Source organism: Neltuma alba, unplaced genomic scaffold (assembly GCF_004799145.2).
Source record: "Neltuma alba isolate B1F8T4 unplaced genomic scaffold, ASM479914v2 tig00003229_pilon, whole genome shotgun sequence".
NCBI lineage: Eukaryota > Viridiplantae > Streptophyta > Magnoliopsida > Fabales > Fabaceae > Neltuma > Neltuma alba.
The window spans coordinates 1-24051 of record NW_021633197.1 but is presented as its reverse complement, the minus strand read 5'-3'; the positions used below and the strand labels follow the sequence as shown (position 1 = coordinate 24051).

General features: G+C 32.1%; 2 protein-coding genes and 1 long non-coding RNA gene across 4 annotated transcripts; 2 read left to right on the top strand and 1 right to left on the bottom strand.

Moving 5' to 3' along the window:
- Positions 1-836: 836 nt before the first annotated feature.
- LOC114740998 (uncharacterized) lies at positions 837-1518 on the bottom strand. The gene has a single exon (XM_028929258.1). It carries the CDS (start codon positions 1346-1348, stop codon positions 857-859), a length of 492 nt encoding a protein of 163 aa, XP_028785091.1. The 5' UTR covers positions 1349-1518; the 3' UTR covers positions 837-856.
- A 4969-nt stretch (positions 1519-6487) lies between these two features.
- Positions 6488-7296, top strand: LOC114741004 (uncharacterized). 2 transcript variants are annotated; one of them, XR_003739738.1, is made up of 2 exons: positions 6488-6568; positions 6660-7296. It is a non-coding gene; the product is annotated as an uncharacterized LOC114741004 (long non-coding RNA). The 2 variants fall into 2 exon arrangements; XR_003739739.1 differs by having other exon boundaries at positions 6528-6568; positions 6669-7296.
- A 7625-nt stretch (positions 7297-14921) lies between these two features.
- On the top strand, positions 14922-22593 carry LOC114740999 (WD repeat-containing protein 53). Its single transcript, XM_028929260.1, has 11 exons — positions 14922-15081; positions 15578-15674; positions 17045-17106; positions 17296-17352; positions 18603-18662; positions 19460-19516; positions 19984-20026; positions 20479-20556; positions 21214-21535; positions 21603-21756; positions 22115-22593. The coding sequence occupies exons 1-11, from the start codon at positions 14974-14976 to the stop codon at positions 22202-22204; spliced, it is 1128 nt and encodes a 375-aa protein (XP_028785093.1). The 5' UTR covers positions 14922-14973; the 3' UTR covers positions 22205-22593.
- The last annotated feature ends 1458 nt before the right edge of the window (positions 22594-24051 follow it).

Here is a 24051-nt window from a genome sequence, read left to right as displayed (position 1 = left end):
GAGTATAATTTCTTATGAGGCTTTTTGAATACATAAGGAACTTCACTTTTTTACTTTTCAACTCAGAGAAAAGAGTGTTCCTTATTCCAAGTCACCAAAGATATTCATTATCTTTTTTTCAAAATTATTACTTCTATTTAAAGTTTGATGCAATTTTCTTTAATTTTTTTTCATTTCCCAATGTGTAATTTATGTTTTAAATAAGAATAAATATGAATTTTTTTAATTTTATTTTCAAATGAATGTATTACATAACCACCTTTTGTTGATTCTAATGAAGTGGTCGGAGATGCCTTCCAACAAGAGCTGATCGATGTACTTAGTTTTTTGGGTTTATAACTAAAGTTTGACCAAATACACGGGGCTATGGCTCCCCACGAATTAAAGTACTCATGTGCTTCGTTCTAATAAGCACAATATGAGCCATCCCATTTCATCACTGATTAAAGCTAATGGCAACTCCTCCTCCATATTAATTATACGTATATAGAATCAAAATTATCCCCGTGTGTGTGTGTGTGAATTTTATACATAAAAAGAATAAAGATTTCTGGGGATAACATCAATGATAAAAATAAGAATATAGAAATACATTATGACAATGATGTTACAATGTTTACCTTCGATATAATATTCTTGATATGGTGTTCAATCACAATCATGCTTAACATCGATGAAAACCTCACTCACATCTTAAAATGTATGCATAAACAATCACCCACAAGCCATTTTTTCTGATTGGATCCTAAAGTAATACAATGCGTTCAAAAATTTAATGAAACAAAAGGACATATAGTAGTAATTATTAATACTTTGACACTCTACTTTCCCTTAGGTGATGAATTAGACTTATATCTCAATCAGAATGTCCAGAATGATGATCACTGTCACTTTTGGATCCTTCTTTTTCTTTCTTCTTCTTCCCCTTCTTACCGTGCTTCTCGGCCTTATGGTGGCCGGCCGGCTCAGTAAAATCCGAGATCTCGATGTTCACACCGGGATCATGGGCTTGGTAGCTTCCGCTAAACATGATTGAATTGTTGACTGCCTGAAAATTGCTGTTCACATAAGTGCTCAATTCCTCCTCTTCTGTCTGCTTCCCCGAGTGATGGCTGGCCATCGGAATATTGTTGTCAACTTCGGTTTTCAAGGTGGCGCCGTCGTTGGTGCCGGCAAGGGTTATGATCCTAACACCATCATCATCATCATCTTCTTCTTTATAATGACCTGATTTGTGAAAATTAGCGACACGGCTGGTGATGGAAGTGACCATCTCTCTAATATCTTTATCAAGCTGTTTATGCTTCTCAGCTTCTGGGTTGAGACTTGATGATTGTGATGAAGGCATATTTAATTGTAAGGAATGAGAATTTTGTTCTTCTTCTCTACAATTGGGTTTTGAGGTGAAATTCAAATGAATGTGTGTGACAGTACATTAAATAAGTGGCTGGGAATAAAGTTGATGATGGAATTACTTCTATGTCAATTCAAGGATCGATCTGTGATTTATTCCAAAGAAGGAAAAAGGGTCCAGGAATTGCTTGAGGAAGAGTTTAACTCATATTCTTTTGTGACTCTTATGCTTGTCGAAGTAATAAATAATTTTAAAAAAAGAGCATTAATTGGTGAAATAAATATTAAATTCTTCTTCATCGTCCTTTTTTGGCCCAACTTCTTCATCATCGTTTTTAATCATTATTAAATATTATCAAAATTAATCTCATGTAAGAATGTAATTTATCTCTAATCTGTTCATGACCTCCTCCAAAGTAGAGACATATTCTACGTGATTGAGGCTCGTCTTTTTGAACTTAAACGTTGTAATTAAATCTTAGAAATCAAAGAATTGAAATATTAGATTAAGTATTTAACTACTAAAACCACTAATTGTACATAACGCTTGATTATTGCGTAAATCTTTTAGTTTAATCTCACCCGGCCAGTCCCAATTAATGTTACTTTAATTTTAACCTCCAGTTAATTCCATATACACACACACACACACACACACACACACTTGAGCGTTTGCCATGTGACAATTGTTGTGGTCTCTCTCTTCTTTAATCATTGGTGTGCTAAAAATTAATTTAATTACAGAGAAACTCCAACTTTTTTTGAAATTAATATGCATGTTTTACAAATTATTTAGAGTTTGGGCAGTAAACTATTTTATTCATGACTTGTGAATAATTTGCTTAATATATTGATATCAAATTGAAGTTGAAGACAGAGAACCTCATTTGGTACGATTTCTTTTTCTTCCACCTTTGTCCTTCTAATTATAGCTAATAATGGCCCATTTAATTGGAAGAATCTGTTTGAAAAAATAAAAAGGAAAGGAAAGAAGAGAAATACTGAACAGGAAGTCCTAGCTGATACAGAATAAACATAAAGAGTGTTTAATTTGACAGGTGAATTAATCTTTGGTTGGATAAAATGATGAAAAAGAAACTAGAGTAAAATATTACTATAATCTTAATTTAAAAATTATAAAATAATTTATTATAATTGCTAAAATGGGTCTAAACGACTTATTTTAAACAATCGTTATTAATGAAATATAATAAAGTAATTTTAGTCAAAAAATTATCATGGAAACGAGCTTTAATAAGATAAAGAGAAACTTAGATAAGCAAAAATAAATTATAACAAATTAAAATTTTTGAGGTTTAGCCCAGAGAAGTAACAAGATTATTAGCCATCAAGAAGACAATGCTTTGAAATCCCTCCATTTTTTCCTGCTTTGGCAGGCTCCTGTAAATTAATTTTACTCCAATCACTCTACCAACCATGAGATAAATCTGACGGCTAAGATGAAGACACTTCCCAGGCCCCGCGCCCAGAGCTGTGGAGGTGATCTGAGCTGAATCCACTCACTATCACGTTAGACACGTTATAGGTGCATGATTAGAATAATGATGACAGAGACATGCATTATGGGAATTAATTAATAATAACTTCAAATGACTCAACAAGATAACATAGCTGGCAAAAAAAAAAAAAGATAACATCGGAATCATTCAAATTAAATAAACACACTTTTTCTAATACAAAATTAAACACACCAAGAGTAATGGTTTTTACACTTATTAAGTTATCATTGTACTATATCTCTGTGTGTGTGTGTGAATCTTGATCAAATGATAGCACCACATGTTGCTCTCCCAATATGAATGATTGCAATTTGCATGCTCATCATCAAATAATTAAGGCCTTGTACTAATTATTAGTTATAAATTGATGACAACAATTTGTATGAATAATTAATAGGGATAAATTATTATAAAATATTAAAATAATCATAAACTATAAATAGTGAAGTCTTTGTGTAAAGCATAAATCCATAATTTATGACAATCTATAGAAATTATGTTATTCAATATTCATATAATTCATTTAAGATTTGTGTACATGCACTCGCTTTCATTAGTTAATATATTATTGCCTCCGGTGCTTAATATAAGACCTTATTTGATTTTTATTTTGGTCTTAAATGTAAGATTTTAATCCACTTTATCTCTCATATTTATATATTTTCTCCTAAGATAGTCCTTCTAATAATAATAGTTCTAGCCAATATACTTGATTTGCAAGGATATTTTAGAAAAGATAATACCTATTTATTACAAATAACTAACTTAACTTACTTTTTTAATCTTCTCAAATTAGTCAACTAAGTCTTATAATTAGAACCCGAAGTAATATTACACTGCCTCCTATCTTTTTTTTCCCTAATAAAATTTTAGGAAGGGGGACATCTCTAGGCACCATGACAATCTCAAGAATTGAACCTCTCTTTTTGGTGAGTGTTCAACTTTTTAACTACTAAACCCATGGTACGATGTGTTATCTCTTGTCTTTAATATAAAAGTGAATTGGATATTTAAATTTGATTCTAAATATAAGACATCAATTTATTTTGCCTTCCAAATATATAATTTTTTTTCAAAATATCCCTATTAATTGTAAGGAGTTCCTGTACTAAAAAGTATTTCCGATGTATATGATTAAACATGATTTTTTAACACACATTTGTTACAAATAATTAACTTAACTAGTTACCTGAATACTACTAGATTAGTTATCTAATTGTTATATTAAGGACCAAAAAATAGTATAATGTTTATTAGTACATAAATTACATAGAAAGACAAAATAATGGTTTATTTTGTGGGCACTGCGATTTGATTATTTGGGATTAATTATTTGAATACTTGATCTGGTTTCATTTTTTCGAAATTAAATTTGATTTAGTAAATTCAATTTTGAGTGCACTATTATATCATAGTTTTTTTTATTTTATTTGGTATTGTATTTCGATCAATGAACTATAGATATGCATTTCAAGTTTAATTAGATTAGATTCTTAACAAAATAAAAAGTGAATAATACCAAAAAAAATGTACCAGGTGCATTATTTCACTCAATTCTCCTTTTATTTCACTTTTATTTTGAAATTAATTTACATGATTTCAATTTCAAAGAATCATCGCGTAAGAATAAAAGAAGAGGCCACTCGTACACATGTAGGCTCCACCTAAAATTTTTTGCATCACTTTTCCATAAGAATCTTTATCCAAATTAAAGGGAAGTACTTTTTTGCTTTCTTGGAGAAGAGAGGCATTTTTGCATGGATTCCAACAATTTAATTTTTAATTTCATATTTAAACTATTCTTCCTGTCTTTAACATAAAATTTATTTAACTAATTTGATTAAATTAAAAAATAAATAAATTAGTTAATTATAATATATATGATATGTATTTTATTTTAAAATATTCTAATAATCTTTCTTAATATTTTTCTTGCCTCTCCTATTCAATTATAGCTTAGGGAGTATCAATGAAATAATTTTAAAAAATTAATAAATATAAAAAAGTACATCTTACACTTATTACTAAACACTAACTTCATAAGTAGGTTTTATATTAAACAGGGAAGAAGTATTATCTTTTTATATATAATTGTGAAATATCATTCTACGCACTAAACTGAAAGCTTTTGTCCCTTTCATTCAAATAACTTGCCGAAACCACTGAGTTTACACAAATAATTATTATCTAGTTACTATCATTTTACACCGTTTTCTAATGGGTAAATTGAGTTATGAAAATAAAAAACTTTCTGTGAAAGATATGATAAAGGTGTGAACTATGGAAAAAAAGAGAGGATAAAGATGTTTAATTACGTACAGTGATATTTTAGCGTCAGTTGTAATTTTTCATAATCTTTTTTACTATACTCTCCGCCCTTTTATCCATGCCGTAAATCAAGCTAGATGTTCACCCGTTAAGGTCCCTTTTTCCATGTGTGATATACAAACTCTAAAAGAGTTTTTTGCCAACAAATTCCAAAACATATTAGTAAGCGATCATACATAAATTTTGTCCATTCAACAATATTAACTATTCCCTCAATTCTTTTTTATAAGAAACAATCTTTCTCATAATGGTGACTTTATATTTCAAAAATAAATCCTTTTTATCGAGAATTTTAAATTAGTCTTTTTATTTTTATTCTCATTAAATATATGTCATTTATTATCTATTTATAATAAATTTTCACTCATTATCTCTTATATACTTTCTTTACAAACAAGAATATAATTAAAAAAATATGTATATATTTTAGCCATTTATTATTTTTAACTAACATTTTAAACCATTGTTTTTTAACGTTCGCCAATTTAGGTTGGGAATTCTTCGCCTTTTGTGATTGTGCTACAATAAAAATAATCTCAAATCTATTCCTTATTATTTAATTATAATAAATATTCTTATTATGATTTCCTTCTCATTCTATAAGAATTAAAATTAGCAACCTTAATTGAAAAGATTTTGTCTCATTCGATGTAACTACCTTCAGTACTCTATCTTATATTTAAATTTTAACAATTCCTGGATAACGTCCAAATCATCATCTGGCCCACTGATCACTATCATCATCATTCATTCATTCACAAGCGAACATGCTAGAAAGTCAAATAGCCCATGCATATCTATCCCCACCGTCGCAACGCGGCACAACCAAACAACCAACATTAAAAATTATCCAATTTTCTGAAGGTTATTACATAATATATTTGACTACATAAATCATTTTAACTAATTAATATTAACTCATTTAAATCTGTTTCCAATTATTTTTTTTTTCAATTTTACCCAAACTAAATAAGATTATGAAGGAATAGAAAAATATAAAGAATTACATCCAAATATATATATAATTGCAGGAACAATATTAATAAAAAAATATAAATTATTTTTTAAGTAACTTGTATTTTGAACCAAATGAGTTTTAGAAACGATATGGATTGAAGTACTAATTCACTAACATCTCTGAATATTTAAACATTAAAGTAAATTAAATATCATGAAAGAAGATAAGCCCGGAACCAGAAAACTACGTACGCTGGCCAAGAATCAAATTTATTAAATTTTAGTTTCAGAAGCATTAAATTAGGTTTCAGCACACTGAAATCTGCAATACCAGCTTCATTTGCACGGTTTCACAATATTGCGACTCCATGGTGGCGCCGCTGGTAGGCGGAGACACAGCAAGTTGAGAAGTAAGACGTGTGGTCGGATCGGGTCAAGATTCTATAAATTTGAACCTCATCTTCCTCATTGCTTGTGACTCGTCTCTGATTGAGTGCTCAGTTTCTACAGCTTCTGGCTGTGCCGGCTTCGATTTGTACCCGAACTGTCTCGTGTTTTTTGGATTAGCATTTTCTGAGAGGTAATCGGAAGAGATGATACTGGTGGCGATCGTGGCGGAGGTGCTAGAGGAGTACACGGCGGTGCTGGCGAGGGTCGTGGAGCAAGTATTCCGCTCTGCCCCTGTTCCTCGGCGGGTTCGTTTCCTCATCCTCCATAGTCTTCCATTTACTTCTTCTCGCCCTGGGCTTCTGGCTCCTGCGCCGCACTGACTCGATTCTTTCTTTGAATTCGATGTAGAGCTTCTAAATTTTGTTTTGTTGAAGCGTGTTTGACAATATCGTGTCGCTTGTTCGTGCTTTTTTCTTCTCGATTTTCTCCTCCATTTTTCTTTCTTTTTTCTTTTGCTTGATTTTTTTCGAGTTTCTCTTTTCGATCTGTGTATATTGTCTCTCCCCAGGTTTGTATAAATATGTTGGTTTTGGCCTCGATCACAGATGCTCTTTGGTTAAGATTTTCAGTGATTCTACAGTAACTCTGTTCTGTTCATTCCCCTGCCCTTGTTTGCGATGAATTGGACCTAGAATCTGAAGCAGCTTCTTGATAATTTTCTGGTGATGCGAAGATGATTAATTGATAACTTCAATGTAGATTAGTAGTTTCTGGTTTTGATTCTGGGCTTCTTGAATTTTTGAACTGAACTCTGAGTCGTGATTCAGCTGAAGCGGAAAGTGAACAGTGAATACGGGGTGTTGGTGGTTGCTGGAAGAATGTAGAAAGTCCTGCCGTCTATTATTTTATGTTATCCTTAATTAAAAGAGGCTTGGGTATGGATTCATGACTAAAGGTGTAAATGAAGGCGTACAGTTAACCGTAGAGTATTTTTCTGCGTATTAAAAGGACCATGAGTGTTGAAAACGGTGTAAAAATAGTGTAAAAACATGAGGATGGTCAAGTCAACTGGGCAAACTCGCCAATGAAAAAAGAGTGACGCTAACGTGTTCGGAAAGTTTTTATTGCACTGGCTATTTAAAAGTATTTTTACAATAAATTTGTCTTAAAAACTTAAAATCACAGTAATATTGTCATTTGGCGTTAAAAATATCATTAGTTAGATCATTATTTTAATAATTAACATTATTTTTTTATATATTTGATGGTAGGAGGATAAAATTGTTACAATTTTAAATTTTTGAAACAAAATAACTTGTAAAAAAATTTCAACTCTTGGAATTTCTGAATAAAATTTTTTGAGATAAATTTATATACTACCTCCGGTCTTTAATATAAGACCCAATTTGACTTTTTGTTTGGTCTTAATTATAAGACCCTAATCCATTTTATCTGTATTTTTTTTCAAGATAGTCCTTCTAATAATGATAGTTCTAGTCAATACACTTAATTAGCAAGGATATTTTAGGAATAACGATACTTATTTATTACAAATAACTAATTTAACTTATTTTTTTAATCTTTTTAAATAAATCAACTGAGTTTTATAATTACGACCGAGGTAGTATTAACCAAAAAAATAAAAGTGCACACCAAGGTTTTGAAATAGTACCAAAATACTGTGATAACAATTAATTGATGTTGACTGTTTAGCAACGAATCTCCACATGCGTTGTATAATGATTTTGCCCATAGTATCCCCGTGTACCGCTGCAGGGTCTTCCGCACGACATAAGAGCCATGCCTCTTTGATGTCAGAGTCGCCCCTTCCTCAATTATTGTCATTTTCCTTAGTCGTTTTTTTGGCTTTTGATGGTTTTGTTTTGCAGTTAACGAGTTCCAAATTAAGGACACCACTTTCGGCCCAAAAAAAAAAAGAAAGGACACCGCTATTATAAACTAGCCATGTGCTGAAAGAAAATGAAAAAGGCGGATGACATCAAGGAGGCCGGGAGAGAAGCAGCTTCGACAACGAGCAGGTGCAACCACTACATCAATCCCATGGTGAAAGACACCCTAGCTTGCGTTTGGTAAGAAGTATTAAAAGTGAGAGATTGAGATTGAGATTATAATTAAAAAAGAATATTAAAAGAATGTTTAGTATAAGAGATTGCTTGATATATAAGATTAGCTAAACTTATACATGTAAGATTAGAGAATACTATGAAGAGAAGTGGTATTTCCCAATCTCATCTCTATGGGTTTGTCTAATCCCATATAATAAGCAATTACTCATGCCAAATATTATTTTATTGATTTTTTTCAATTACAATGTCAATCCCAATCTCTCATTTTCAATGCTTTGTATCAAATGAAGCCAAGGAGTAAAAATGCTATTCAACACACATAGAGATTATTTGTTGAGCAGTTCTTTTTTTGAGCAAAATATTTGTCGAATAGTTAATGTTGGTTGAGTCAATGGTTATGACATTTTTACATTATTTTAGAGGCTTTATATATACTTTTGTACCATTTTCTTGAATAACATGTTTGTTAAATTATCAATATGTAATAGTCCTGATATTTTTTGTATTGTTTTGAAACTTTCAAGTGTTTTTTTTTTCCACTCAAAAAAACTTTATGATGTTAGCTGCATATGAAGAATACTTTAATAGTAGATTTGCACAATCGCTTTGATTATTTAAATTAATTAAAAATTATAAATGAAGATATTAATTTTGAGATAATTATAATGAAAGCTAGTCTAACTTATCAGGGAGATATTTTGCTTCCCTAGCATTAGGGAGATCATTGTGAGTTACGAGAGTGAGTTTTATTTTTTCTAAGGCACTTTGAAATATATACCAATAAGCACTCAAATTTGAAATTTGTTTTTCCCTTCTAAAATGTCCTGAAAATTTATTTTTGTAACAGAAGTGTCCTGGCATCAGCAGAGGTTAATTTTCACCGTTAAATTTTTCTTTTTGACCTGCTTATGCTGACATGGTGGTGAATTGGGAAAAAAATTTAGACACGTGGCTACTTGTTCACACATCATCATCTCCTTCCTCTTTTACCCCCCGCGGGGTGTCTCGTCCTAAACGCTCTCACCTGTACCAGCTAACCCCACCTTGTTCTTCTGCGATTCACATCCCAGCAACCCCATGTCACCGTCGTCGCCGCTACTTTGCCTCACTGATAGACCCACAAAATTTTGACTGTTCATGTGCCTCTATACGTTCGAATCACACCCAAGTCCTTCAAGCTCCACATCCCATATTCATCATTGAACAGAGAGATTGTGCGCACCTGTTGCCCTCTGATTTTCGAGGTAATTGGCGGAGTCTGAGGCTCAGTGTGGGTTCTTGTCAAGTTTTGGTTTTTCCCAGAAATTATTTGTGAATTGGAAAATTTATGAGTTCTTGGTGCTCCGAATTGTTTGGGGCATGCTATTTGCATCCTAGTATGAAATCAAATCAAAGTGCAGGGTGCCTCTATGGAAGGAGAAAGAAGAAGAATGGAAGTGTGATTGATAGTTAGAGAGAGTTTGAGAACCATAATGTGATGACGAATCTCATCACTTTCATTTCTTCTCTGCTAAAAAGGGTCTCTGAATCAAATGACGCTAACAATAATCTTCAACCTCGGAGAATCTGTCTTCCATGGCTTACCAAGATCCACCATCTGGAGAGAATATTCAAGTACACTAACTTTAATCCTGCTTGTTTCATTGTCGCTTATGTTTATCTCAATTGTTTCACCCAGCCGTTTTTACCCATCAATTCCTTCAATGTTCATCGTCTCCTCAATACCAGCGTCATGATGAAATATAGTGAAGTTCGGCAAATTTCACGTTTCTAATGTTCCTATCCATGCCAGACAAAATATAAAAAGGCAAACTCAAACCATAATCTTTACTTTCTTGTTCTTAGTCAGTGTCGAATTTTGTGAGTGTGAATTTTAAAGTGTTCTTATGCCCAAATCAATGTTGCATTATGGGTTTGGGAGGGAGAGAAGGGATCGGGAAAGAATTTTCAGGAGAGAGAACGAGGCAGGGAGGATGATGGCAAGTAGCTACCTGTCTAAATTTTCTCCCAAGCCATGTAAGCATAAGCACATCAAATATAAATATTTAACAGTCAAAATTAATCAGACGCTTTTATTATGAAAATAAACTTTCAAAATATTTTAGAGAAAAAAACTTTTAGGATCTGTTTGGTTTGAGTGGAGAACAAAGGCCTGTTTGGTTTGAAGGGAGAGTAGGGGGGAGGGAGAAGGGGAGGGATAGTAATAATTAATTTACCATTTTATCTTTACATATTAGTTTATATTTTTTATTGATATATTATATAAATTGATTTACATCTTAATTTAAATTATATAATTTAATAAAAATTCAGTTTTATCATGTTAATATGTGCATTAAAACAATTAATTTTATAATATTATAATTTTTTATTTTTAAATAATTTTTTATAATATATTTTTTAATTATAATAATTTATATTTTTTATTTTTACTTAGGATAATATATTTTTTATTTGAAATAAATATTATAATAATATATTTTATGAGTAGAAGTGGAATATTAAAAAACTATAAGGGTATAATAGTTCAAAAATTTAACTCCATTCCAAAAACCCCCAATTTGGAGAGGAGCTAAAATGGGGAGAGGAAGGGGAGGAGAGGGGACATTTTGGCTTCCCTTTCCTTCAAAATTTTCAACCAAATGAGGGGAGGGACTCATTTTCCCTCCTCCCCCTCCCCTCTAACCAAACACATCCTGAGGGAGAAAAGGGAAGGAAGGGGGTCAGGTGGGAGAAGTTTTAACCTTACCTTGTTTGATTTGATTAAAAAAAAAGATTTGATTAAAAAAGAAGAGAGGGAGGAATATTCAATGATTCCTTATTTGGTTTTAGAGAGGAAGGGGAGGGATAGCAATAATCAATTTATCATTTTATTCTTATATATTAGTTTATATTTTTTATTGATATATTATATAAATCAATTTACATCTTACTTTAAATTATATAATTTAATAAAAATTCAGTCTTATCATGTTAATATGTGCATTAAAAACTTGGTACGATAATTTTTTATTCTAATTAATATAATAATATATTTGAAATAATCAAATTAACAAATTTTATATGCCCTAAAAAAATTGAAATTTTATTCTCTTTAGACTATGTTTTTTTTCAGCTTTAAAATATATTTAATAAATAATATATTTATAAAAAAATTAATTTTGTAATATTATAATTTTTTTACTTAAATAATTTTTTAATTTTTAATTAAATTTTATTATAATTTTTTAATTATAATAATTATATATTTTTTATTTTTTCACTTAAGATAACATATTTTTTATTTCAAATAAATATTATAATAATATATTTTATAGGGTAATAGTAGAATGTCAAAAAAACTATAAAGGTATGATAGTTCAAAAATTTAGCTCCCCTCTAAAAACTCTCAATTTGGGGAGCTAAATAAGGGGAGAGAGAGAAGAGGAGGGGAGGGAAGGGGGAATATTTTGGCTTCCATCGCCTTTAAAATTTCTAACCAAATGAGGTGAGGGGTTTATTTTCCCTCTCTTCTCCCATCCTCTCTTCTAACCAAATAGACTTTTTCAGTGCAAATATTACTCAATGTGTAGTTTTAGAATATTTTAGCACTTTATTCTTATATTTAATACGATTTAAATATACCACTACATATAAGCATTTCAATGCTAGACTAAAATTTTGATTCTAGGTGGTGTCATTATTAGAACAATTTGCAGTTAATGTGAGTTTACTCTAGCAATGCATTAAACTCATTTTATCTAAGAGAAAAATCATACCACTTGCGATCATGAACAAAATTCAACTCGCAACTTCTTACCTTTAAAAAAAATAATAATAATTACATGTTACTAAGCTACAGGCAGCTAAAGATTGAAAATAATTTTTTTTGATAAGCTGGAAAAGAAAACAAACAGGACGGATGATTGAAAATAATTTTAAAATCTAGAGTATATGTATTTCAAAATTTTCTTCATCATGAATAATAACATTTAAAGATATTTATAACCAGAATAATTTTAAAACAATGTGATATGTTATTTTTATTTAAAAGTGCTAAATATAATTGAAAAGGGTAATTAGCGGGTTGCTGGTGAAAAAAGAAAATGTTTCCAGGAATTGGGCAGGTATGAGCTTTGAAAATTTAAATATAATAACATAACTTCCATATTTCAGAAGTTTGTTTGGAAAGTATCCAAACATAATCAAGGGAAAAATTTCAAAAGGGAGGACCAGAGGAATCAAAAAAATCATTCTTATTATGTGCGACAGTTGTTGGGTGATACTGAGTAGACATTTCGAGACTTGGCACTTGGTAACGTGAATGGTAATGATGATTTTTTCTCCTCATTCACAAATGTCCTTGTACTCCTCTGGTCTTAAATATAAGATTACTTTTATAGTGTAAATTACACTACAAAAAAAGTATTATATTTAGGACCGGAAGAGTATTATAAACAATTTTGTTTTGGACAGTCTGAGTACTTTTCTCAGTAAAGATTTAAATCTTGATTTATTAGCTAATGATATATTAGTCCTTCTTATTAGATTCAATACAGTTGATATGACAATGGTCGTTTTACCTTTGCCGTGGTAAATTCTTTGCTTTTGATAACTAGTAACGCTACTTGTAGGCCCCAAAAAAAAAAGGCCATAAAATTGTGTGATTTCTAAAACCAGTGAAGCATCCATGCCTTTTCTTTTCTTCTTCTTTTTGTTTGGTTGAGGAAAAAAAGAATCTTAAAACTTGATTAGAGCTAAGATAGATTTTACAATTCAAAAAATGCTAAAAGAAACAAAAAATTGTTTTGAAAGTTTTCTAACACGTCCAGTTGGTATCATTAAATTTTGGCTGACATTATATTTTTATTGAAGTTTTAAAAATAATCAAACGAGTCTTATATTAACATTTTATCAACATTGACTACTATTAGTTAAACAATTTTGGTCAAACGGGTCTTATATTAACATTTTATCAACATTGACTACTATTAGTTAAACAATTTTAATTAGGACTAAATGACCACTTTTCCTAAAAAATTTTCTACATCTGGAGTAGGAACCCTAAACTTCCGATCAGATTTATCTTTAGATTATCGATGTTCAGATTAGACAAATGATCCAAGCACACTTCGTCAACATTAAAACATGATTTTTATTTCCGAATTATGTGGCTATGATTAAGGTTCAAGAATTGGGGGTAACTTTATTAGAAAAGAATCGGGGAAAACCCGAAAATTTTAATTTTTTGGGGATTTTTTAAAAAGAATTTTTAACAAGTTTTTGGGAGAACTTGTAGGAAGCCTCTATTCGAAAATTATATTTGTCAAAATTTTATATGCTTTTATATACAGAAAATACGGATACTCTATAGGATTTCAAATACTCTACTATATTTGGATTTTTCAAAATACCCAAAAATTAAAAGAACCTCAATTAAATAACTTAATTAACTGATTTGAGTAGATTAAGGATATTAGTTAAATTAGTTAGTATGATACATTTTTTCCCCTAAAATACCGTTATCATTTTTCTTAATTCTTTCTCCTTTTCTTTTACTTGATTATTATTAGGAGAATATCAATAGAGTTAATTTAAAAAAAATTATAAACATGTGAAGTAAGTCTTATATATAGGACTAACATTAAATTTCTAATTAACTTTTATATTAAAGATATGAAGAGTACAAAAAATACCAATATTTGATTCAGATACTTTTAACTAAAAAAATTTCCTTTTTTTTTTGGGATAAATGCTCATTTTTTACCTTAATCTTATTTCTTAGGTGCACCTAGTATTCTATTCTTTTTATTGATGTAATTTTACTCATGCTTTTACTTTTTTTTATTGTTTTTATGACTCTAATGTTATTTATATAGTGCATTTTATGTTAGAATGCTGAATATAACTAAAAAAAATAATATCAAATGCATTTAGAAAGATGAGAATGTTAATGAAGGTTTACTTTTTTTTTTTTTTGGGTACCAAAGAATGCTAAATCCCAAAAAAAAAGAAAGAACAAAACTAAGGGGATTGCAATCCCATACTATCCTTTTGGATCAAGAGCAAATTTGAGGCTTTTTACTTATTCTTGTTCATAAGACTGTCAGAGCATAATTTTTTCGGCCTGGACCGTAAGAGCATAATTAAGCTTACAACCCACAGAGATCCTCACAGACCCTATCCTATTCAAACCCAAGAGTGAAGTTTATATCGTGGGCTAGCCTGCTCAATATCGTGAAGGCCCAGTAGAGCCCACGCTTCGAGGCTGAATATTTGATCGGACTCGCCGGTGAGCGGCGGGGGCATGATCATACCGTGGCGCCGGCAGTTGTGAAGTGTCGGGATTGAGGGGAGAGATGTCCACGGAGAAGACTAAACCGAGACGACTGAGGGGTCACAAGGACACTGCTACATGCTGTATCGCTTCAGGCTCCCGACCAGATGTCGTCGTCACTTCAGGCGATGTACTTTCTCTCTTAACTTACCCTTAACTTTATCTTCCATTTACTCTAATTCCAGGAGTCTTAGAATGTGTATATATTTTATTCTGGGATGTTTTGAAATATTTTGTTTCTATGGGCAAGCTAAAACGGGAAAAACTCGTTACTGGTTCCTCGATGCTCGATATCAAGTTTATTGTATGAAGCTTTGCGTGATTTAATATTTTTGATGTCTCTTTTGTCATTCATTAGGCTAGCTAAATATAGGATTTTGTGGGAGTTAAATGGTTTAGCTTTGTTATTATGAGAATCTTTATGTGGTTTACATTTGACTGTCCGTAATAAATTAAAGCCAAGCTACTTGCCGCCTTTATATTCTTTTTGTGTATTGAACAAAATGCTGCTTCTAATATGCTATCTGTCGCATATCCTGAGGATTGCTTTGCGGCTCTATATATGAATTGTAGTATTTTCTTTTTTTTTTTTTTTTTTTAAATTATACTTGTTTCTCATATAACAGGATGGTCGACTTTGCTGGTTTGATATGCGATGCAGAGAAGCCCAGCTGGTTATGGATGTCAGCGAGGAACCCATTTCATCCATGTGTTTCAGGCCAGGTGAATCTCTTTGATCTGTTTGTGTATCCATCAAGCCTTTTTAGTTTGAGAAACCATGATTCTGAATTTATCCCTGGAAAGCATGTTATTGATCTTCAGTTGAGTGAATAGTGCTAGCAAAAACTAGTTATGCTGATCTTAGCCTGTACTGCTATAGATTATTCCTTATCAGTGGCAAGAAAGATCATCTTACGTCTTAGGTACACCATGTCACATTGGCTGATGTGGTGTTATGGAACAATAATAAGTGAATAACAAACATGACAGAATGGGTAGAGGGTAGTTATAAGAATGTGAGACAGTTAGAAGTCTTATGGCCTGTAAATAGATGTAAACTCATTTGTAATACCCTGACTATGAATGATATGGATTAGTTTGTTTGCTCTGTTTTTCTCACGTAGCTTCTCTATTTCTCTCATCTTTCCTCTTTATTTTGCTGTTTCCCTCCCTCAGATCCTCTCTTGCCTGTTTCTCTCTCTCTTCCTCTCTCTTTCTTATTCCAATATCATAACATATAGTTACTATAATTTTCAAATCTTGCGAAATTGAATACTTAATTGACTCAGCACCTAATTCAAAAGGGGAAAATTCTAATACAACTAACCATAGTCATATTCTAATATTCATGTTGCACGTGGTTACATTTAATGAAAATTGCTGTGAAGCTCTCTCAAATTTTCAATCTGTTAGCGCTAAAGTCAACAATCAATTTGGTACTGTTATATTTTATGTGGTGATTACGCATGTGGATATTTTTCTGCCTCATTCCAAACCGTGCTATCTTCACATAGCATTCTTCATGATTCTTCATGCACTCCTACTGCTCAACAAAATGGAGTGAATGAGAAGAAATATCGGAATCTTATTAAGACTGCTCACAATCATCTTGTGCATTGTAAGAGGGAGAATCATCTTACGTATTCACCCAAACACTTCAACAAACACGATCCCATGGCTTCTGCATTGGTATTGTCATTTGGTGCAGTGTGGTGCAACCAACATGGACAAAAATGAAAGTTGCTGCTTTTGAGGATTTTTTAGATCCTATTTGGACAGTCTAGCCCCAGTGGTTCAATCACTTTGTTATTTCTTACAGATTTTGCACAAGTTAGGTTCTTCTTCTCTTCTCCCTCATCATTATTCATTAATTATAACTTAGAAGAACATGCTGAACAAAGAGCTCACTATGCCATGTTCTATCAACCACTACACATCTAAATGGTATCACACAAAGGTGTTAGTTCAGTTTCGGTATGATTTTTGCGTGGTGTATCATATATAAGTCCATGCAGTGTATTAAGTTTTTGATGGATTGTTGACACATGGTAATATTTCTTAGATCTTATGAAAACGCCTTTTGCTCATGTCAGGGAATGAAGATATCATTTATGTCTCCTCAGGAAAGGAAGTCAAGTGTTTTGATGTCAATCTGGTAACTACTTCATGGGAATTGCATCATCTTTGAGTTTCTGCAATTCTAATTCTATTTTCCATATAGAAAATGTGTGCAAAATTTTTGGATTATCATGGACTTTTTCCTTTCTTGAATTCCGTTCATATTTCAAGGTTTTCTTACTTAAATGGTCTACTTATCATGTAATTATGCATATATTTTTTGAAGGCCACCTCATGGAAGCCTTTGCAGAGCTATAATTACAATAAAGAGGATATAAATCAGGTAGATGTTAAATGTTATTGCTTGTATTTCAGTTTGGTGTTATGACAATGTCCTGCATTTACCGGATTAGTTGAATTTTGTCCTGTTTATGGGTATACTAGAAAGTGGTTCACACACATCTGTCTGTGCATTTGCCAGATTATTTGACATTAACTTGTATACTTTTTTTCTGGCCCAAAAAAAAAAAAAAAAAAAACTTGTATACATTTTTTAGCTCTATACGCTTTTTTGTAAATTAAAGAAAAATATTTCAACTGGTGTAAAGGTTTTTCCTGAAGCTATTGGGACAAAGAGTGAAGACGTTAAACTGTGAACATCTTTCCTTTATTGATGTTGCAGATGAAAACAAGGTTCAAGTTTTATCACTTTAGTACTTATCAGTAATTGTAATAATAATGGCTTGAATTTCAGGGATAATACCTGTAAGAAGACTTTTCTTCTGCTTTTCTTGGCTTTCTAATAATTTGTTTTCTTTTCGCAAGTAAATTTAAGAACGTTAAGCTTTTAGCTTTAAGAGATTGTCTCATTATCAATTTGTTTGGAAGAAACTTACCTGTCTTCGTAGTTCCACATATAATAAATATTGGAATTTACAACCATTCTCTTTCTGATTTTTTATTTTCTTATTAGTGTCTGTGTTAGTTCATTTCCTAACATTTTGTTGATGTTATCATTTTTCCCTTTGACAGTCAATAAATTCTTTTACTTTTGTATTGATTTTGATATTTTATGTTTATTCACTCTCAAGGAAATATCGTTGAAATTTATGCAATAATCTTGATGAATCATTATTGAGAATCCTGTTTCCTGACTTCATAGATGGGGTTTAGATAAATTTCTGAAAATTATGCACTGATCCATGCATCAATCTGTCAACAACCATCTCTTTGGATAAATTAAATCAGTTCACGAATGTTTGTTTTTGGGGAAGTTCTTGAAATAAAAGCATTTTTACATTTACAAAATCGGCAAATTGTTCTCACCAAATGTGTAGTCTTTGACTTGAACTCTAAACAATGGCTGATTTTTTTTTTTTTTTGGTAAAAATAATTGTTTGAAGGACCTAAGCATGACAGTGTGACTTCAATGATTCAGTAGTCTACTATTTTTCTATGGTATTTCAACTTTTCATACTTAATTGCTTGTTCAATACCAGAGCTTTATTTTGTGTCCAGTCTATAATACTAATTTCTGTCTACTTACCAACTTTTCCCATCTTTCTAATTGAATAATTTTTTGTGTCTGCGCAGATTGTATGCAACTCAAAGTCTTCCTTTCTTGCTGCTGCAGATGATAGCGGTGAAGTGAAAGTATCTAATTTTTATTCATCTTTTTCCTTTTCTTTTGGTTTTCAAGAAATATCCTTTTCACTTATCATTCTTGCTTTGAATTAAATATGGAAGAGTTACAATTTTGGAATTTATGGCAAAAAAAAAAAAAAGGAAAAAAAGTATCCCGTTTGGGGACAATTAGATATCCAAGTGGATATGGTGTTTCATTAACCACCATAAATCTAGCAATGCATTCTGCAAATCTCATTGACTACATGGCTTCATCGTTGTGCCATCAGATATGGAAACAAAAATGGGCATAACATAAGTGAAGTATCTGGAGTATTTGTTTCAAGGCTTTTCAATACAAATATAATATGAGGAAGAATTTCTAGAATCAATCTTATACTGTTGAACTGTAAAAGTTCTTAGCGCGTCATGTTTTTATTACAGAGTACATGATATCAGATATTTAATTTAAATTGAGTTCTGTACAGCAAACTATTTGATTATGTGGTATGTGATGCCAAAACAGTGACTCAACTGAAGAATATTAATTTGATTTCTTAATTAGCTGTAGTATATTACTTATGCACGCAGCCTTTCGTCCCTTGTTTAGCGTAAACACTCTCTCTTCTGATAGTAATTATATCTGAAGAAAGTTTCGATCTAGTCAATATCTTGTTTTTGAGTAATTGAGTTCGGGGAGTTTTCTCTGATCTCCATTAGTTGTGACTTTAAATCAGAGCTGAATTGCTCGCTTGCTTTTAAATTTATGGAAAGCTGAGTTGCACCGTGTTTCACGTTTTAACTGTTACTTGATATCTCTTGGGCAGATAATTGATATTCACCAACAATGCTTGTATAAAACACTGCGATCTGGCCATACAAGCGTATCCTTTTTTTTTACTTGCTTGTACAATACAACCTTGTCCTTTTCCGTTGCTTCCCTAGATGGAACTAAGCATGAACATGGGGGGGAAAAAAATGCTTTCGCTAGTGTAGTCTTTCGCTGCCATTTTTTGGGTGACATTGAATAGGGTCAAAGCAAGTGCTAGAGGTTGGATCAGCGTTTACTCTTTGAAATCTTTGATAATCACAACTGATATGCTAGGGTTCAATCTAAACTGAATAGAAACTAAATGTAAGTAGGAAACAAGTATTAAATCACATTACTGGCTTTAACCCAATTTTTAAAGGTCGAACATGTTCTGTGGGCCATTGATTCATTTGCACCTCTTCTCTTTTGTTCCCATTTTTTAATTTTCTTTAATTTCAACGCTTGCTTTTATTTTCATCTTTTATTTTCATTTTAATTTTTTTAACATTTTATAATGTTACCTTGACCGTTTGCTGCTAGATTTGCAGCAGTGTGCAATTTCTTCCTTGGAGATCTTGGGAAGGTTTTCTATAATCCTATTTATATATGTTTGTTTACAACCAAATCTTATACATGCCGCATGGTGCACTTTATCAATTGTCATCGTGGATGAAGTTAACTAATTATAGCGGGTCTGTCCATTATGCCATCATGCTTTCAGTTACTGGTTAAATATCTATTCCAGTTTTTGACCCGCGCAAAAATCTATTCGAGTTGAAAATGGCCCTTGAAGTTCGTATCAAACACTATGTTAAGCTCTTCTCTTTTATAGTTGCACATAGACCATTGCAAAAATGTGTCATTCTCATAGCCTAAGTACAATCTACCCAACCCGACCCCCTCAGGCCTAGATCCATTGACTAACTCCTCTAATCCATTAACTAACTAACTAACTCTAACCAGCTCTCTCTCCCTTGTTACTGATATATCATAATGCTTTTGACCTGATTCCTTTTTTTTTGGGTGCTTCTTTAGTTATCAGTGGAGGTCTTGATTCTAAGCTTCTAATGTGGGACTTCTCCAAAGGGCGCTCATGCGAAGTTATGGATTTTGGTAACTTCTTTCTCTGTAAATAGGCCTGCACAGATATACTATTGCATGCCTTTAGGAAAAGGAAAGTTTAAATTATTGTTTTGGTCCTTAACGTTTCCCTCAATGTTTAGTTTGGTTGTTGAAGTTTAAAAATTTCATTAGGTCTTTATATCTCCATTTTTAGTTTGGCCGGTTATTGCTATTTTGACAATTCAAAAAAGTGTGATTGAAGGAAACTCATACAAGTCACTTGTATAATTAGCATCATATATCAACTGAGTTGATTTAATTTTATTATTCACTTGTATCCTTTCTTCTTCAACTCATGCATATTATGAGGGGTATGACGGCATGTGGTGGCTGCAGTAGCAAAATGTAGAGCGGACCACTGATGAAAGCTTCAGGGCATATAGACTAAATTAAACATATCGTAACAAGAGCCAGCTGCACTATTAACAAATTATGAACAATACAGCTCATTCCCTAGGTTTCGGGCAACACACTATATAGTTTTAAGGTATAAGCGAGTGGATTATATATTTTTAAATTATACGGATCAATTTGAAGAACGATAGGGACTAAACAATAATTTTAACTAAAGTTATGATGCAAGTGGGTAAATAAAAGAGAGGTAAAATAGATAACTGACTTTGCAATTGTGCCTTTTCTTTACTGCAGGTTTGCCCGACGTAACAAGTTCTAGCAGCCTTGGCCAGTGTTTAAATCCTGCTTTCGTTCATGCAGTGGCTGTTCCAGAGGTTGACATGCTCGATAAACTAGACAAGGTATGTGCTGTTGCAAGGGGTGATGGTTCTGTAAGTGTGACAAGTATTGAATCAGGCCTCGCAGCTCCAAAATCAAAAGGCTCCTTGAAAACCCGGAAAGGATCTCAGTCAAAATCAAAAGATGGCAGTTCAACTACAAGTGTGGATGATCAAGGTGGAAAGATGCTGCATCTGGATTCCTCAATGGGTGGCCATTCGGCAGCTGTTTCTTGCGTGTAAGCAAATCACTGATGTGACTGGTAATAAAGACTGATTCATTGTGCTAACAACTAGAAAATTCAGGGCCTTTTCTTTATTTGGAGAGAAAGGGAAGTACATAATATCAGGTGGAAACGACTGCTCGGTGAAGTTATGGAACTGTTCTAGTTATTTTCATGCTGGATCAAGCAGCAGCAATAGCGATTTCCTATATCTGAACATCATTCTGCCTGAAAAAGTGAGTTTTTTTATGCCACCTCTGGTCCTTAATATAAGATTTAGATAATTAAATTGCGGATATTAAGGTTGTGACACATATATTTTGATTTTCCTAAGCTACCCCTCTTAATCATATACATTGGAGCTAACTCTTGATTGGGAACCCCCTTAATATGTGCAATTAATATGGTTACTTTGGACAAAAAATTATAAATTTTTAGGGCAAAGTAAATCAGGGTCTTATATTTAAGATCAAAGCAAACTCCCTACCTCTTATATTTAAGACCGGAGGTAGTATTTTCATTGGAATTTCTTGGAAACTGTTTTCTTATTCCTCCTTGTGGCTATTATGCACTTATTTTATTTATATTTGGCAGGTCAATTGGCTGTGCACCCGACCAGCTGAAACGAACAACCTTATTGTGTGCGACACATCAAAAGTAGTAAAGGTTTACTCTGTAACATAGCTAAATCCAGGATGATCATGGTTCTCCGAATCTCGGAAGAAATAAAACTTTGTTGTGACAGTTTGTGACGATGTTGTACTTATTCTGAGGATAGCTTGGTGCTTCCTAACCTGGAGTTAACATTGCGAGTGCGGCTTAAATTATAGGGATTTTAGTTGGCCTATTTTTAGCTTACTGCTTAAGGGTTCTCTAGCTGTGTCAATGATGTATAGGAGATTATCAGTGATTGGTGGTTGTCTTGTTTGTACAGGATATGATAGATGACAATGATGAATTTTTCAGCTTTTATATTTATTTTGCATTACCTTGTGTACCAATGACTGAAGATATCCTCACGTTGAGGATTATTAAGTGCTGTATTATGGTTCTTTGCTCCCATAATTTGGTTATATTTTTTATTTGTTTCTTTTAGATTTTTTTTCAAAATTATATTTACGACATTGTGGTGGAAAATTTTTTTAATTAACATGCTGATGCGGCCAAACTGTGCTATTTTGATATTTTGAAAATGTACGATTGAAGTAAAAAATTTGGTGCGTGAGGATGGCATGGTTTTGGGAAGCAAGTTTATTAAAACATGACCAATTTATAGAACCACATGGTGTTTGAAAGAACATGGCTGTTGTAAACAATAGGCGAAGTGGAGAAATATTAGAGAGAGATAATACAAAGACAAGCAATACAAACAATAGAACAAGAGGAAAAAAATTAAAAAAAATTGGAAGCGTAGAATGAGAGAGAGCTCTATTATATAACTTCCGGTTTTTAATATAAGAGTTAGCAGAGGATTAAATTTGATTCTAAATATAAGACTTTCATTTATTTTATCTCCATTTTATTTATGCAAACCAACCCTATTGATTGCACATATTAAAAGAGTTTGTATCAAAGGATAGTTTTAATCCAAATAGCTTGAAAGGTTATTTTGGAAAAACCAACACATATTTTTAACAAATAATTTTAGTTATTTTTTTTAATCTATTCAAATTAGTTAAGTGAAATAGTATTTTATATCAACGACGGGCTAGTATTTTGATGCCTTGAGAGCTTTGTTAGGTGAACACAACGTGCTAAAATATGCCATCATGATGGACAATGGAGAAGGGGGGTGGGGTAAGCTGAAGTTACATTTTGGAGAGACCTCATGAAACAAGGAGGGAGAAATGTGCAAAGAGAAGTTCAACGAAGGTGGACATGAACGAATGAACGAGAGAGCAAGCCATTTTTCTGCCACAGTAAAATGAATCTGAAGTCGGCTCCGTAGATCAGCTCCACATATTGAGTTATTGAGTTTTATAGTATGATATGATGATGAAGTAGAATTTTTTTTTTTTGGATTTTGTAAAACAGTTAGCCCGTGAATATCGATCTTGCATGGATTTGTCAGCATAGATGAACCCCACCCAACTGAACCAGTTGCTTCACTTCCCGCAAAATTCCCAACATTTCTGTCCCAAGTCCTTTTTCTTCCCTCCTCTTTGAATTATAGGACAAACACTAACATACATTTTTATAAATAGCATCCAGCTCACGACTTTTCACTTACCAGGAAGCTTACATGTCAGAATCTGTGTGTTTCTGCCAAAATAAGAAAGAAGAGAAATCACTATATTCCAGGAAAAATAATATAATAAAAAAAATTCCAATAATGAATTGCAGGATGAGGATGAATCTTATTAATTTTGTTTTGAAAATTTACTAGTCATTTGTTAAGGGACTTTTTGGATAATTATATACTCGTCGATTTTAAATATAAAAACTCATTTATAGTGTAAATATACTATTATACTGTAAAAAGGTTTTATATTTAACACGGGAGGAGTATTTCTTTGGTATCACACGCTAAT

Excerpts from the sequence above, each read along its gene's own strand:
- LOC114740998 (XM_028929258.1), bottom strand. The coding sequence starts at position 1,348 with ATGCCTTCATCACAATCATCAAGTCTCAACCCAGAAGCTGAGAAGCAT.
- LOC114740999 (XM_028929260.1), top strand. The coding sequence starts at position 14,974 with ATGTCCACGGAGAAGACTAAACCGAGACGACTGAGGGGTCACAAGGAC. Across the intron at positions 15,082-15,577 it reads TCGTCGTCACTTCAGGCGAT|GATGGTCGACTTTGCTGGTT; the intron begins GTACTTTCTCTC and ends CTCATATAACAG. Across the intron at positions 17,353-18,602 it reads ATAAAGAGGATATAAATCAG|ATTGTATGCAACTCAAAGTC; the intron begins GTAGATGTTAAA and ends GTGTCTGCGCAG.